This window comes from Papio anubis, chromosome 8 (assembly GCF_008728515.1).
Source record: "Papio anubis isolate 15944 chromosome 8, Panubis1.0, whole genome shotgun sequence".
Classification (NCBI taxonomy): Eukaryota; Metazoa; Chordata; class Mammalia; order Primates; family Cercopithecidae; genus Papio; species Papio anubis.
The window spans coordinates 26,684,072-26,701,340 of record NC_044983.1 but is presented as its reverse complement, the minus strand read 5'-3'; the positions used below and the strand labels follow the sequence as shown (position 1 = coordinate 26,701,340).

The 17,269-nt window shown below is 44.0% G+C and overlaps 1 protein-coding gene across 7 annotated transcripts in view; it reads left to right on the top strand.

The window, feature by feature from the left end:
* Positions 1–17,269, top strand: part of FBXO16 (F-box protein 16) — a 61,682-nt gene continuing 44,413 nt past the window's right edge. For 3 of the 7 annotated variants that reach the window (XM_009212768.4, XM_009212763.4, XM_009212765.4), the window contains exons 1-3: positions 4–429; positions 6,877–7,012; positions 16,578–16,613. In XM_009212768.4, the coding sequence (XP_009211032.1) occupies positions 6,914–7,012; positions 16,578–16,613 (135 nt within the window). In that variant the 5' untranslated portion in view covers positions 4–429; positions 6,877–6,913. Of the gene's footprint in view, positions 430–6,876; positions 7,013–16,577; positions 16,614–17,269 lie in introns of all 7 variants that reach the window. The other 4 variants (XM_009212764.4, XM_009212767.4, XM_017961891.3 and 1 more) reach the window with 4 other exon arrangements.

Below are 17,269 nucleotides of genomic sequence, written 5' to 3'. Positions count from 1 at the left end.
TTTCGCAGCTCCGGAGTGACCAGGACAATGTGACTGGGCATGCTCCGTAGGTAGGTAGGGCTGATTTGGGACACACTACGTCTTGAATGAAGGTTTTCAACGCTGCTTGTTTCAGGATTCGACGCATCTTCATTCTCGGGTTATATTGAGACATTGCAGTCCTTCCCACGCTCTCGGCCGCCACACTTGTTAATTTTATCCCCGTGCCCAATTTTGTAGCCAGCCCTCCTGGATCTCGCGGCCAATCAAGAGCCCACACATTGTTGCCTAAGAGACCCCGGATGCCAGCGACGGGATTTATAGGCGGTGATTGGGCTTGCTGGAAGCTGGGAGGGGTGAGGGGCTGGAGGGAGTCAGAGAAAAGCTGACCTAATGCAACTGTGGTAACGTCAGCGCTCGAGGCTTGAAGAGGGAGACAAGCTAAAAGAGGTGAGAGCTGTGGGCAGTGCATGAAAAAGATGGAGACTCTCTTTGGAAAGCTCCTGGGTCTCTCATGAGCCTTGTCAGTGCTCCTGGGGATTTCATTGTACCCTCTCATTTGGGCTACAGTGCAACTGCCAGATATTCATACTTGTGAAATTAACAACCCACAGATAATTATATGCGTACCAAACACTAGCTCTTTGCGTTGTATTATAGTTCTTGCTTTTTAAAAAACTAGTTAAGCGGACGATGAATTCGTATTTAAATCTACCCATACCCTATTTCTTGATAATTTCCTGATAATAATTTGAGATTCCCTTGTTTGATGATATTACAGTATATGGGTAAATTCTGTTAGCAGACAGACCCAATCCTATTCTGCTCAGCGAACTCTGCATATAACCCCAGAGCCCAGTATCATGTTCTGAGTTTCACTCTACATTTCTACAATTCTACAAGGGTTTTGTTTTGTTTTTTGGTTTTTTTGGTTGGTTGGTTTTGGTTTTTTTGTTTTTTGAGATGGCGTCTTGCTGTGTTGCCCAGGCTGAACTGCAGTGGTGCAATCATAGCTTACTGCAGCCTTGAACTCCTGGGCTCAAGCGATCCTTCCACCTCAGCCTCTTGAGTAGCTGGGACTACAGGCACCCACCGCCACACCCACACCTGGCAATTTTTTATGTTTTATTTTTTTTTTGGTAGAGATAGGATTTTGCTGTACTGCCCAGGCTGGTCTGGAATTCCTGGGCTCAAGAGATCCTCCTGCTTCAGCCTCCCAAAATGCGTGGATTATAGGCATGAGCCACCACACCTGGCCTACATTTCTACAAGTTGTGGTGGTGGTGGTGGTGGTTTTTTTGTTTTTCAAGATGGGGTCGCACTCTGTCCCCCAGGCTGGAGTGCAGTGGCATGATCTTGGCTCACTGCAACCTCTGCTTCCCAGGGCAATCCTCCCACCTCAGCCTCCCGAGTAGCTGGTACTATAGGCACATACCACCACACTCTGCTAATTTTTTGTTTTTGTTTTGTTTTTGGTAGAGACGGGATTTCACTGTGTTGCCCAGCCTGATCTCGAACTCCTGAGCTCAAGTGATTCACCCACCTCAGCCTCCCAAACATTTCTACAAGTTTTAATCCTTAAACTGCTCCCCACTTCCACTGCTGTAGTCATTTTTTCTATTGATTTAACAAATATTGAGTACCTATGATATACTACTGTGATGATTCAGGTGAGCAGTGAGCACCGAAAAACCACATAAGCCAAGAATCATCAGAGTTGTGTGGCACGTTCTCAGAGTGGCCATGAGTTCAGTGTGTCTGGGCAGAGAGTGCATAAAGGTGGGGTCGGGTGAGGCTGAAAGAGTAGATGGAGGTAAAATCATGGCAGACCTAGACTTCCGTGCAAGGAAGTCTGGATCCTGTAGCCATCAGTGAACCTCTGAAGGTTTAGAGCTGAAAAGTGACATGATCAACTGGTCTTTTAAAAAATACCTAACAGGAGACTGTGAGCTCTATTAAAGCAGAATCTTATCTTTGTACCCCTAACATCTGCCTTGTAGGTACTTAGTAAGGTGGTTAAATAATGATGACAGTGTGAAGAATGGCTTAAGGCAGGAGGTGGTGGCTCATGTCTGTAATCTCAGCACTTTGGGAGGCTGAGGTGGTGGATTGCTTGAGCCCAGAAGTTTGAGACCAGCTTGGGCAACAGAGCAAGACGTTGTCTCTACAAAAAATACAAAAACATTAGCCAGGAGTGGTGGTGCACACCGGTATTCTCTGCTACTTGGGAGGCTGACATGGAGGATTGCTTGAGCCCAGGAGGTTGAGGCTATGGTGAGCTGTGATCACACCACTGCCCTCTAGCCTGAGTGACAGGGCAAGACCCTGTCAAAAAAAAAAAAAGGCTTAGAAGATCAAATTGGAAGTATGTGGCCAGAGGACCCATCCTTGCTATTGAAAATGAGACTAGAACCATATGTCAAGAACTAGGGTCCTAGGCCCTCTTTCTGTATTTTAATTCTAAGAAAAAGATGAATATTTGGCTGGACGTGGTGGCTCATGCCTGCAATCCCAGCACTTTGGGAGGCCAAGGTGGGCAGATCATGAGTTCGGGAGTTTGAGACCAGCCTGGCCAACATATTGAAACCCCGTCTCTACTAAAAATACAAAAATTAGCTGATCATGAATCCCAGCTACTCGGGAGGCTGAGGCAGAAGGATTGCTTGAACCCGGGAGGCAGAGGTCATGGTGAGCCGAGATTGTGCCACTGCACTCCGGCCTGGGCAACAGAGTGAGACTTTGCCCCCCCCCCCCCCCCCACCAAAAAAAAAAAAAGAAAGAAAAAGATGAATATTCAAAGGTAGTCCTTACAAGGAAGGAGATTACAAAAAGCAACAGCAAGACATCTGTGGAAGGAGAGGATGACAACTGGCTTTGTTTTGTTAAGTGGGGACAATTATGTTTTGTATGTGTTATATAAAAATCTCTGTAGCTGGGCACAGCGGCTCATGCCTGTGATCTTAGCACTTTGGGAAGCCAAGGTGGGCGGATCACTTAAGGTCAGGAGTTCAAGACAAGCCTGACTAACATGGGGAAAACCCCATCCCTACTAAAAATACAAAAATTACCCAGGGGTGGTGGTGCATGCCTGTAATCCCAGCTACTCGGGAGCCTGAGGCAGGAGAATCACTTGAACCTTGGAGGCGGAGGTTGCAGTGAGCCGAGATCGCACCACTGCACTCCAGCCTGGGCAACAGAGTGAGACTTCATCTCAAAAGAGAAAAAAAAATCTGTCTTAATAATAGCAAGTGGTCTGTTCTGTGAGCATGTATGTGCATGCAAATACACATACTGCCTGTCTTCTGGAATGGAAGGAGGAAAATACTGTAAAAGGATAATAGCAAGAGACGAGGCAGGACATCCACATTGGCCTATATGGCCAAGAGGGCTGCTTCCCGGGGCCAGGCCCGTCTGCTGAAAACCCATCTATCTTTAAGCAGGTTGAAAGAAAGTCTAATCTAAGTGACATGTAGCTCTGAGGAACCAGGAAAAAGAAAACAACCAGTGCAGACCCTTGGGGGAGTTACCAAGGAGAGCTACTTGTCCTCATTCAGAAGAACGTGCCTAGGATCAGTCACATGATTTCCTACACAAACTGGAAAGGAGAGAGTTGTTCAGCATAGAGCAGGGGTAAGCAAAATTTTGTGCGTATGTGCATTTTTCTAGGGGAAGAATTCATAGCTTTCATCATATTCTCCAAGAGCCATGTAGCTCTTAAGAAAGGATTCAAAACAACTCATTTAATTTTTATGTTTTTATTATTTTTTAAAATAATTTAAAAATTGCTCTTTTTAAAATAATAAAATTACTCTTTTTAAAATAATAAAAATTGGTCTTGCTCTGTTGCCCAGGCTGGAGTACAGTGGCGCAATCACAGCTTACAGCAGCCTGAACCTCCTGGGCCCAGGCGATTCTCCCACCTCAGCCCTCTGCCCCTGCCCCAAGTAGCTGGGACGACAGGCGTGCACCACTATGCCCAGCTAATTTTCTGGGTTTTTTTACTTTGTGTAGAGACAAAATCTCACGATGTTGCCCAGTCTGGTCTCAAATTCCTGGGCTCAAGCAGTCTTTCTGCCTCAGCCTCCCAAGTGCTGGGATTACAGGCAACAAAAAAACTAGTTTAAAAAGAAGAAATGTAGCCCAGACACGGCAGTGGCTCACGCCTGTAATCCCAGCACTTTGGGAGGCCGAGGCGGGTGGATCACCTGAGGTCAGGAGTTTGAGACCAGCCTGACCAACATGGTGAAACCCTGTCTCTACTAAAACAATAAAATTACCTGGGCCTGGTGGCTCATACCTGTAATCTCAGCTACTAGGGAGGCTAAAGCAGGAGAATCACTTGAACCCAGGAGGCGGAGGTTGCAGTGAGGCAAGATAGCACCGTTGTACTCCAGCCTGGGCAGCAACAACAAAACTCTTCCAAAAAAAAAAAAAAAGAAGAATAAGAAGAAGAAATGTAGAAAATAAATAACAACAACAAAAACAAATATATCACTTTTTAGCTGGGGAGAGCCAGACTCAGAGGCTACACTTTGTATCTATAACTTTTTTTTTTTTTTTGAGACAGAGTCTTGTTCTGTCACCCAGGCTAGAGTGCAGTGGTGCGACCTCAGCTCACTGCAACCTCTACCTCCTGGGTTTAAGCGATTCTCCTGCCTCAGCCTCCTGAGTAGCTGGTATTACAGGTGCGCCACCATGCCCAGATAATTTTTGTATTTTTAGTAGAGATGAAGTTTTACCATGTTGGTCAGGCTGGCCTTGAACTCCTGACTTCAGGTGATCCACCTGCCTCAGCCTCCCAAAGTGCTGCGATTACAGGTGTGAGCCACCATGCCAGCTTGCTCACATGTACTTTTATCATTAGCTGCCAGTTAATATTACTGTAATGAAATCATTTCTTTTGGCTTAGTAACTCACCTAAATGTGTCTCAGATAGTAGCTGTTGAGGCTGAGAAGAACCTGAGTGCTGATCTGAGCGCCCCTCATTCCAGTGGCATATTGGCAGCAGACAACTGCAGGAAGGCATTGTCTTGGCACCCAAGGGGGTTTAAAACGTGGGCTTTATCTTCCTGAGAGAGAGTATTACATGTCAAATGAGAACCTCAAAGATCTCAGATAGTGTTTGGGAAAATCCCATACCAGCCAAAAAATAATGATTTAAAAAAATTATCCAAGGCCGGGCACAGTGGCTTGTGCCTGTAATCCCAGCACTTTGGGAGGCTGAGGTGGGCAGATCACCTGAGGTCAGCAATTCGAGACCAGCCTGGCCAACATGGTGAAACCCCGTTCTGTACTAAAAATACAAAAATTAGCCAGGCATGGTGGCAGGCGCCTGTAGTCCTAGCTACTCGGGAGGCTGAGGCAGGAGAAGCGTGGGAGGTGGAGGTTGAACCTGGGAGGTGGAGGTTGCAGTGAGCCGTGTCTGCACCACTCTACTGCAGCCTGGGAAATAGGGCAAGACTCTTTCTCAAAAAATAAAAAATATCCAGTATCTGTTGCTGTGGGGTCATTTGTGGAGCCCATTGATCAGGCAAGCAGGCCCTGGTCCCATTAGCCATCTCTGCTACCTGTCCTTGTGAAACCCACCATCAGAGTGTGGAAAATGCAGAAACCTGCAACCCTGAGTGTATATATCAGAACTACTCTCCATCAGCTACTAGGGGAGCTGAGGCAGGAGAATCGCTTGAACCTGGGAAGCGGAGGTTGTGGTGAGCCGAGATCGTGTCACTGCACTCGAGCCTGGGTGACAGAGCAAGACTCCATCTCAAAATAAATAAATCGGTTAATAAAATAAGAATAAAAGAATAAGCCATTGTCAGCCCAGTTGGCCTAGTTTGGTCTCATGACCATCTCTTGGCTAGGGAAGGACAGGCTACCTTAATTAATTAAACCATCAGGCTCTAAACAATGAGGGAAAAGTAATTCCTCCTGAAAATTAAAGTGCTTTAATCAAAAGGAGGCAGACATATACTGGATGACTAAAAATAGCAAATTTTCCCCAATAAACTCAAATCTGTTCATTTCCAAAGCCTTGGCTTTGTCTCTCCCGCCATGCTACCTCTTTAATACGCTCTCAGGCAGGAGTTCTTGTTACTTGGATATCTGGAAGTTAAGAGGGGAGGAGGAGAGTTAATATCACAAGGGACAAGAATGAAGTGTTTCATATTGCATGATGATTTCAAATTTAAAATACTTCTCTTCCTGGCCCATATAGTATGTCCTCAGCTAGCGGTGATTCTGGATTTCCCCCCAGAGTCCAGTGAAAATAAAGTGGCATTAAACTGACCTGGGTCCGACTACCAGTTCCACCACTTGCTATCTGTATGACCTTGGACAGGGTGACATCAATAAGCCAAATTTTCCTCATGTGTAAAATGAGTTAAAACCCACCACCTTACCAGATAATTGTGCGCTTCCATTGAGGAGACATATGAAGGGCTTGACATATAAGATGCCCCCAATAAATGCTCTTCCCACCCCATTCCCTCTGCCAACATACTACAAAATTATATGGTATTAGTATTGGTTTATTTATTTATTTATTTTGAGGTGGAGTCTTGCTCTGCTGCCCAGGCTGGAGTACGGTGGTGCCATCTTGGCTCACTGCAACCTCCAACTCCCAAGTTCAAGTGACTTTCCTGCCTCAGCCTCTCTAGTAGGTGTGATTACAGGCATGTACCACCAGGCCCAGCTTTTTTTTTTTTTTTTTTTTACATTTATTTTTAGTAGAGACAGGGTTTCACCATGTTGGCCAGGCTGGTCTCCAATCCCTGACCCCAAGTGATCTGCCCACCTCGGCCTTCCAAAGTGCTGGGATTACAGGCATGAGCCATCGTGCCCGGCCGGTATTAGTAATTTTTGTTTTCTGAGGGTTATATGATTCACTTCTTCTGATAGGTGCTGTTTTTCTTATGGAAGGATATCCAGTTGTTTCATGATGGCATTTGCACCTCCAAAAAACCTAGATGGTCCCAAAATGCAGACAAAGATGAGCACCTGGACACCCCTAAACCATCAGCTATTGAATGACCGGGTAAGTGACCAGAACTATTTTATCAACTGAATCCATGACTTAAAGGAAAAAAGATATTAAAATTTTACTTACCAAAATGTGAACAGGAATTATTTAGGATTGTGTAATGGATGAACAAAAACCAAAATGAAGATATTCAAAAACTTTTACTGAACCCTTGCTATATGGGCAAAGCTGGCAATAGACACAGAGTCCTTGCCCAAGAAGAAAATGTCTTGGATTTGCTCTTTCGCCCACTGTCACCTTCCTCTCCCACCCCACTTGCCTTTTTTCTTCCATTGCTTGTTCTCCCTAGAACCACCAGAACTGAGAAAGGAGAGAGTGGTCCACGGCATTCCCCAAAACCCGGTTTTCTTGGTATAGTTGAGGTTGCTGGGTAACGCTGCACATTTAATAAGATATATAAAAAGAATACATTTCAGCTGATTATTCACATTACTCAGGTTCTCTTAAGACGTTTATTTTCATGGCCGGGTGCAGTGGCTCATGCTTATAATCCCAGCACTTTGGGAGGCCGAGGCAGGCGGATCATCTGAGGTCAGGGGTTCGAGACCAGCCTGGCTAACATGGTGAAACCCCGTTTCTATTAAAAATACAAAAAAATAAAAAGAAAAAAGAAAAATTAGCTGGGTGTGGTGGTGGGGGTGCCTGTAATCCCAGCTACTTGGGAGGCTGAGGCAGGAGAATCACTTGAACCTGGGAGGTGGAGGTTGCAGTGAGCCGAGATCACACCATTGCACTCCCACTTGGGCAACAAGAGGAAACTGCATCTCAACAACAACAGCAACAACAACAAAGATATTTATTTTCCACCTGCACTCTGGGAATGTACCAGCGGAACACACTAAAGGATCACGGTGGACGGCTGTGGTGTGAGAGTGACCAGCCTCTAGGGGTTTCTGTTCCTGCTTCAGTTAGGGACAAAATTTACCAACAGGTCTGTAAGCTCCAGTGACCAATCGCTGTATATAAGAACCACACCTATTTGGCAGGAAAACACAATCACCATGTATAAAACTGACCTCATCCTCTCGCTCCTACATACCAGTTCCTCCCCCGGTGAGAGACACTACTTCATACCAAGTCACTCAAGCCAGAAATTCTGCTTCTCCCTGTCCAGTCTGGGATTTGATTTTCCCCCAGATTACAAGCTAAAAAGTTAGCCTGTGACTTATGGAATAGAAGACTCTGCTGTTTCACAATAAAAGATGAGATTCTTGGGTCAAAAACAACTTTACTCACAAAGCAGCAAGTGGCATGAACATTATGTTTGCATGGGTTCTGCTGGTCCTCCCCGTCCCACAGGTGTGACGCCTAGGGCCCAGATAAATGCTACACATACAGTGGTTTGAACCACAGCTGAGGAACAATGAGCCCAGGGCATCCACTGTTTTTGATAGTAAGCAGTAAGTAACCCTGCTCTTGCTCCCGAAGGGAGACATTACCTCATCCCTCAAGGTTGCCCTACTGCAGACACAACCTGCAAGAATGGCCCAAGTCACGAATGCTCAGGGCCTTGCTTTTTTTTTTTTTTGAGACAGAGTCTCACTGTGTCGCCAGACTGGAGTGCAGTGGTGTGATCTCAGGTCACTACAACCTCCACCTCCCGGATTCAAGTGATTCTCCTGCCTCAGCCTCCCTAGTAGCTGGGACTACAGGTGCACGCCACCACACCCAGCTAATTTTTGTATTTTTAGTAGAGACAGGGTTTCACCATGTTGGCCAGGATGGTCTCGACTTCTTGACCTCCTGACCTACCTGCCTCGGCCTCCCAAAGTGCTGGGATTACAGGGTGAGCCACCGTGCTCGGCCACGAATACTCAGGACCTTACGTTCTTGGCATGCCAAGATGTTTCAGAGTGTGAGAGGCACACAGAGAAGTGTCTACCAACGCTCCCTTGCCACCATATGTAATTTGCTTTCCAGTACTCTGAGTCCTCCTCCCAATCTCTCATTCAGGCCTCTCTTCTCCACCCGCCTATCTACTTCCAGCTCCATTCTCAGCTCACAGTCTGCACCCTTTGCCTAGTGTACTGCAGTCACCCCCTAACTGGTTTCACTGCCTCTGTCCCTGCCGATCCATCCTCTTTTCTGGTCCCAGAGAGATCTTTCTAAGATTCCGATTCTATTATGTGAAACCAATAGTAGGCTCCACTCCCAAGAGTAAATTCCAACACCCCCAGGCATAGCATTGAGGATCTTTCATGATCTGACCTCAGCCAACTTCCCAGCTCCATCTCTGCCACTGCTCCTTCACATCCGATGCCCAGGCCCAGTTCAGGGCCCCCAGGTGAACCCTGCTGTCCCACACCTCCATGCCTTTGCATGTGCTCTTGCTGTTGCCTCCTATCTGAGTCAATTCAAATGTCCTTTCCTCTGTGAAGCCTCCCGCTGCATCCTGCTTCCTTTTCTTTGCTCTCATCATTATTTACTGGCTTTCCCAGTCAACTCCCATGCATGAAGAGTTGAGATTCTGTCTTTTCTCTGTGTACCCCCAGGAACCTGGTTTGGTTCCTGAAGCATAAGAAATAGAGCCAGGGCTGGGCACAGTGGCTCACACTTGTAATCCCAGCACTTTGGGAGGCCAAGGCGAGTGGATCACCTGAGGTCAGGAGTTCAAGACCAGCCTGGCCAACATGGTGAAACCCCGTCTCTCCTAAAAAATATAAAAATTAGTCAGGCGTGGTGATGCACCCCTGTAGTCCCAGCTTCTCGGGAGGCTGAGGCAGAAGAATCACTTGAACGCAGGAGGTGGAGGTTGCAGTGAGTCAAGATTGTGCCACTACACTCCAGTGCCTGGGCAACAGAGTGAGACTCTGTCTCAGAAAAAAAAGAAAGAAAGAAAGAGAGAAAGAGAGAAAGAAGGGAGGGAAGGAAGGGAGGGAGGGAAGGAGGGAGGGAAATTGAATCAGAGTTCAGGTCTACTCCCTGGTACCTCTTTCATGGACTCTTGTCTTCCTGCCTCTTCATCTTTGTGTCCTTAGCCTGGATTTACCCCTCTGCCCCTCTAAACTCAACAGATGGGCTCATCCCTTGGCAAAGCTCTCATCCAACCTGAACCCTCCTGCTCGGTACTTTCTATTTCTAGTCAAATCAGTTTCTACTGATGAGCAATTTTAGGAAAGGAACAGAAGGGCCAAGGTAGAGATTGGAATAGTGAGAAATAAAATGGAGAGAGACTGAAAAAGGAAAATGATAAAGGAAATGAGGAAAGAGGAAAAAGAACGAAAAAAAAAAAAAAATAGAGGGACCTGTAGAAACAAAAGGAAAGGCAGAGAAAGAGGGAGAGAAAGATTCAGCCTTCATCTAGCCATGAACACCAAACAAATCTATTGAAAAAATTTTGGGAGGCAGGCACAGTGGCTCGCATCTGTAATCCCAGCACTTTGGGAGGGTGAGGCCAGTGGATCGCTTGAGGCCAAGAGTTTAAGACCAGCCTGCGCAACGTAGTGAGACCTCATCTTTATTTAAAAAAAAAAAAAAAAAAAGTAAAATAAAATATTAGCCTGGCATGGTGGTGCATGCCTATGGTCCCAGCTACTTGGGAGGCTGAGGCAGGAGGATCACTTGAACCCAGGAGTTGGAGGTTGGGGTGAGCCACGATTGCACCACTGCACTCCAACCTGAGTGACAGAGACCCTGTCTCTGAAAAAAGAAAGAAAGAAAGAAAATCGTTTTTATCCAGCTCAACAGTAATTTACTCAGCACCTGTTTGCAATGCTTGAAACTCTCCCACAGTTTGTATAACAGCTTATCTGGTTCCCCTACCAAAACTTCAGGGTCTCATTTTGAAATCTGTCTTCCCATAGAATTGTGAAGGTTTTACACACATGTGAAAAAGTGACTTGAATTCAAATAGGCGTTCATTGGATTCCTTGATTTTCAGAAATTTTCTTCGAAAAATTATGAGTCTTGATCAATTTAGCAGCTGTGGAGAAGAAAAGTGTCTTAGGAGGCAAAAAATTTCCTGAATGCCTCTTGCAGTTCGATTTTTAGAGAAGCTGATTCTGAGATTAGCATGTAGAGTGTTGACTGGAGAGGACTTTCTGGATTAGCACCTGGGAAAGGAAGGAAATAAAAGGAAGAGAAAAGGGGCAGATGTGGGACAGAGGAAGAAGTTTGGCTGGAATGCAGTCTCAGTGAGGGCTCCGCTGACCCCATAGGACTCCCTGAGGCTGCCATGATGCTTCAGATTGGTTGTAAAGAAATACCTGAGGCTGGGTAATTTATAAAGAAAAGAGGTTTAACTGGCTCACACTTCTGCAGGCTGTACAGGAAGCACAATGGCATCTGCTTCTGGGGAGGCCTCAAGGAGCTTTCCATGTGGCAGAGGCCAAAGCAGGAGGAGGCATCTTACGTGGCAGGAGCAGGAGGAAGAGTGAGACAGGGGAGGTCCCACACACTTTTAAACAGCCAGATCTCATGAGAACTTACTCCCGCTGATGACAGTGCTAGGGAGATGGTGTTAAACCATGAGAAACCGCCCCCATGATCCAATCACCTCCCACCAGGCGCCACCTCCAACATAGGGAATTACAATTTTTTTTTTTTTTTTTTTTTTTTTTTTTGTGAGACAGAATTTACTCTGTTGCCCAGGCTGGAGTGCAATGGCGCGATCTAGGCTCACTGCAACCTCTGCCTCCCAGTTCAAGCGATTCTCCTGCCTCAGCCTCCTGAGTAGCTGGGATTGCAGCTACCACACCTGGCTAATTTTCATATTTTTAGTAGAAATGGAGTTTCACCATGGTGGCCAGGCTGATCTTGAACTCCTGTCCTCAGTGACCCACTGGCCTTGGCCTCCCAAAGTGCTAGGATTACAGGTGTGAGTCACGGCGCCCGGCCGGGGATTACAATTTGATACGAGATTTGGTGGGGACAGAGATCCAAACCACATCATTTGTCTTACATTGTGGCAAGGGGTAAGCGGGGAAGAGGGTCTGGTCTTTATACTTCCACACTGACCGACCATTCAGTGGGCGCCAGCTGCCTACCCCCCCCCGCCCCGCCAAGTCTGACCTTGGGCAAGGCAGCTCTCTCAAGCTTGTGACTGTCAACCAGCAGCCTTCCAGCAGGTGGGGAAATAAATCCTTCAGTTCTGGAGGGGAACGAGTGCATCACAGCACTCATTGTTTCTTTAACAGATTTTTATCCAATTTAACGATCACTTCTCAAGATAATATGTATTGCATTGTCCCGAACTCCCATTTTATTCCAAAAAAAAAAATCATTTTTTGGTTTAGTTAGGTTATTGTGTGGCGTAAAATTATTTTTAAAAATCTTAGTGTGTATATATACACAGAAGTATGTGTACGAATGCACAGTCACACACATGGAATTTGTATGTGATTATGCCAAGCTGATGTTTGTTTGTTTGTTTGTTTGTTTGTTTTTGAGGATCTCACTCTGTCACCCAGGCTGGAGTACAGTGGCACAATCACGGCTCACTGCAGCCTCAACCTCCTGGGCTCAAGTGATTTTCCTGTCTCATCCTCCCAAGTAGCTAGGACCACCAGGCTCACACCACCATGCCCAGCTAATTTTTTTTTTTTTTTTTTTTAGTAGAGACAAGGTCTCACTATGTTGCTCATGCTGGTCTCAAACTCCTGAGCTCAAGTGAGCCTCTGTTTCAGCCTCCCAAAGCTCTGGGATTACAGGCATCAACCACCATGCCCAGCCATATCAAACTGTTAATACTGGTTTTTCCCGAAGAGTTATATGGGTGTTGGTGGACACAGGAGGGTCTGTTAGAAGAGAGAGCTTTCATTTTCTTACTTCATACAATGCAGCAGTTTCCAATTTTAAAACAAATTAGAATATAAATATGTATCATATATTATACACACACATATTCGTACATATAAGCAAACAAAGGACGATAACTCTGGGAATTGAAAACTCTGGTTTCAAATCAGCTGTACCAATTTTACCTTCTCTGGGCTTTATCCTCCTTTGTAAAATGAGTGGATTGGATCAGATGACCTTGAAGGTCTCTTCTGGTTCTAACATTCTAACTGTGTGAAAGGAATTAAAAATAGATGCCCAAGGAGACAGCCGGCCAAAAGGCATGCAGACAATCATTTCAAGGGGCTTCCACACTTCTAAATGAGGGTATTTGTCACCAATGATCAGTGAAATTTTAAGGTTTCTTGGTTTTAAGTTTTTGTTTTAATTTTGTCTTTCTTCTATTCTGTAGTAAAATGTGAAATATGTAACTATCTTAGACTAAAATAAAAGTCACAGGATTTTAACTTCACAGCAGGCTTTAAGCAGAGAGGTTGAATTCTCTAAATTCAAATTTAGATGCCTAAAAAAAATCCAGCATCACCAGGATAGGCATATTTAACGGATTAGTAAGTTATTCAAGCATTGTGAATTTTGAGTGAAGGAATGTTTTTAAAATGTGTATTTCTTTGCCAACTAGTGTTTTAATTGAAAGTGATCTTTATCACACAAACACATAGAAAGGTAACTGTGGAAGGTGATGGATAGGACAATTTCCTTGACATTTCATTATGTATGTATATATCAAAGCATCAAGTTGTATGCCTTAAATATACACAGTTTTTAAAAAGAAAAGAAAGTGATCCACATTTCTTTTAGAGTATGGCTGACACATGTTGTACAGTACATGTTAAAAAAAGGTGTTCTGAGAAAAAGCACCCAGTTACCATCAATCGATCATTATTTAGGGGCCCCTAAATATCTCACTCCTACATTGTAATGATGTCACACGGTGAAATATGTAACTACAGTGTCAACAGACTAAAATAACAACCGTGGGATTCTGACTTAACAGCAGGCTCTGAGTAAACTGTGATATAAACAGACTGCAGCATCTTGCAAGAAAAGAAGATCCATTTTAATATTTCCATTTGGAAGAAATACTTTGTTTTCCAGCTCTTTAAAATGAAGAACCTGATTGCAAATCTTTGAAATAAAGACTTGCTCCAAACCAGGGTGTGTAAGACTGTAAGTCCAACTGAGAACCTGACGACAAAATTATCTGCCCAAAATGATACGTCTTGTCAAAGGTAGAGTCAGAACCAGATCTGGGGTCTCCTGACTTTCAGTCTAGTGTCTTTCCTCTACCCCTTGTGTCCCATCAGTTTCTGCTTGAGTTTACCTTCTGGTAAAGAGCTGGACTTGCATGGACTCTGCTTAGACTTTGTCTCATGTTTTAGCCTGTGTAGCACTTCCCAATATCCACCCCATTCCTTTTCTACTACCCTCTTGTTGACCGTCTTTTCCCCTTTAAGTCAGTTTCCTTTTGTTTCCAATGGGTTACACCATCATTGGACACCATGCTTCAACTTCCTCTTGAAGCTCTGTTGTGGTCTCAGGACCTAACCTCTGCTTCTTCTTATAGTCAGACCAAAGCATGGGCAGAAGTTCATCAAGAATGTAAGGCTGGAAGTCAGAATGGGGAAGACCAAGGATCTGGTGAGGAATCAAGTGCAGTGTTGAGCTGAACACATAGTTTGGACGCAGAGATTTTTTAAATATCTGTAAATATAACCTCTTTGGTCCTCTGCTTATCCTTTCTAAAATATAGGAATGGAATAAAAAGATCTTTAGGATTCCTTTTAGCTCTAAAATTCGATGACTTCTGAAGCTTTCTTCTTGTTGTTAGTCAATCAGCAAAATGGTTTATTGAGGGCCTTCCATGGACTCTGTACTTGAGGGTCCTATGGAGCATGTAAGAGAAAGTGGTTGTAATCTACTTGGGAAGATAAAATTAACAGACACCACTAGAGAGCAAAACAAACACTATAAAGTCTAAGTGAAGCATGAACTATAAATGGAGTAGGAGTTGGGAGGAGAGAAATCCGCGGGCTTCAGAAAAGTGACAACACTGGTTGCACGGGTTGGGTGATGCATGATTGATAGAGAAGAATTCAGACAATATTTGAATCCAGATATTTTGAATCTTCTGTGTTCTACAGATTCTCTTCTACTTCTTTTCATCTAGAAATTCTGAGTTTATCTGTTGCCATTATTTGAGGGTCCTGGTAGCCCAGGTGGCAGTTAGCTGCGGGGAAGGGTCTTTTTATTCTTCTTTTATGTGCAAAAAGTGTCTGTCTGTGACAGAAGAGATTCCCTGGCCAAGAGCAAAACTGACATTTCACTGGTCCCGAGGTGGTGGCTGAACCAGTTATTTCAATTCCTATTTTGTATGTCCTTGGCAACCAGAGCTTGAGAGTTAAAAAAGGAAGGAAAACACGATCTGTGGGAAGCATAAAACCAGCTCCTCAACCTCTTCCATAAAAAGAGAAGAAATAGGTCTGAGCCACCTCTCCAAGCGGGAACATTCTTACAGCACTAGAGAATGTAGTGAGTGCCAAGAGGAGGGAAAAATATCAATCCCGATTTTGAAAGCTGACAGAGGGTGTATGGGATAAAGCAAGTGAGACATTCAAATATGTTCATTACTCTCTTTCTCTTCCTCTCTTAATAAGCCCCTTCTCTGCCACATGTACCTACATTAGTCTTCCTTTCCTCACTCACTGAAATGTGCATATGCACTGATGCTCAGAAAAGCACCTCAACACCAATATATAAAGATACTCACATTGTACTGATACATCCATAAGGATATTCATTCTCACAATCACATTCATTCAATTCAATAAACATAGATACCTGTAACATGCTCTGTAAGCACTCTGCTGGAGATGTCAAGATGAATAAGATTTAGTTTCTGTCCTAAATAGTATATTGTAATAAACTTATACCAACAAACATTCAAGTGGAAGCCCAGAGGTGTACACACACACATTTCTAATCCTACAGATGTGTACATACTTGTACGCCCACTGATATGTGTATACACTGAAATAGAAAAACAGAACTGATCATTCACCTGTTTCGTAAATTCTCATACTATTAATACTGAAATATTTCAGACGGGGGAGTTTCATGTTCCTGTTTTTTTGTTAGTTTTTTCATCTCCTTTCAAATTCTAAAACTGATTTACCTTTATAATTCCATTTTTAAAATTTCTTTCCCTTTAAACAACTGTTACTTCTTTCTTTTTCTTCTTCTTCTTTTTTTTTTTTTTTAACAGAGTCTGGCACTGTCACCCAGGTAAGAAGTACAATGACATGATCATAGCTCACTGCAGCCTCAACTCCCCGAGCTCAAGCAATCCTCCCACTTCAGCTTCAGCTGGGACTACAGGGACACACCACCACACCTGGCTAATTTTTTGTATTTTTTGTAGAGATGGAGTCTCACCATGTTGCTCAGGCTGCTCTTAAACTCCCTAGCTCAAATGATCTGCCTGCCTCAGCCTCCCAAAGTGCTGGGATTACAGGTGTGAGCCACTGTACCCAGCCTTATTACTTCTTCTTTCATATGAATTATTCCACATGTAGAAACTGAAATAAAAAAAGAGAGAAACCTTGCCCAGGGTAAAAATACATAACCTCAGGAGTAAAATCTGTCTTTTTATATTCAGCTGATACAATGAATATTTATTCACAGATCCCTTAATGATATCGTTCTTGTAATGGGTATTTTGAACTATGATATATGAAATTACCATATTCTTTTTTACTTATTATAGGTATTTGAAGAAAGAAGAGCCCTGCTTGGCAAATGGGTAAACATTTAAAATATAGTTTATATTTATATTAAAAACATAGTGTTTTTGCATTATGTTATCTGTTTTCATCTTTCAGGCTGCTTTTAAAAAATCGGACTGGGTGGCTTACAAATAACAGGCATTTTTTTACTCAACTTGGATAGAAAGAAAAAAACCCCAGACATTTATTTTTCATGGTTCCAGAGGCTTAGGAAGCTCAAGATCAAGGTGCTGGCAGATTCAGTGTCTGCTGAGGCCTCTCTTCATAGACAGTCACCTCCTCACTGTGTCCTCACGTGGAGAAGAGGGGGAATGAGTTATCTGGGGTCTCCTTTATAAGGACAATAATCCCCTTCTTGAGGCCCACCCTCATGACCTAATCACTTCACAAAGGCCCCACCTCCTAATCCCATCACACTGGGGGGTTGAGATTTCAACATGAATTTGGGGGTGACATAAACATTCAGTCTGTAGCATTATCACAGAGCCCAGAGAATTCATTTTGGATTTAAGGGAGTGCTTCCTCATTTCCTGAGAAGCATGACAGGTGCTTTCTGTAAGTGTCAGTTAGGATTTGGTCAGGGAAACAGAAATCGTATCTTATTTTAACAGACATAATTAAATGAAAAGGATTGGTTAAGCAAATATTGGAGAACAGAAGAGACAGAAAGGGA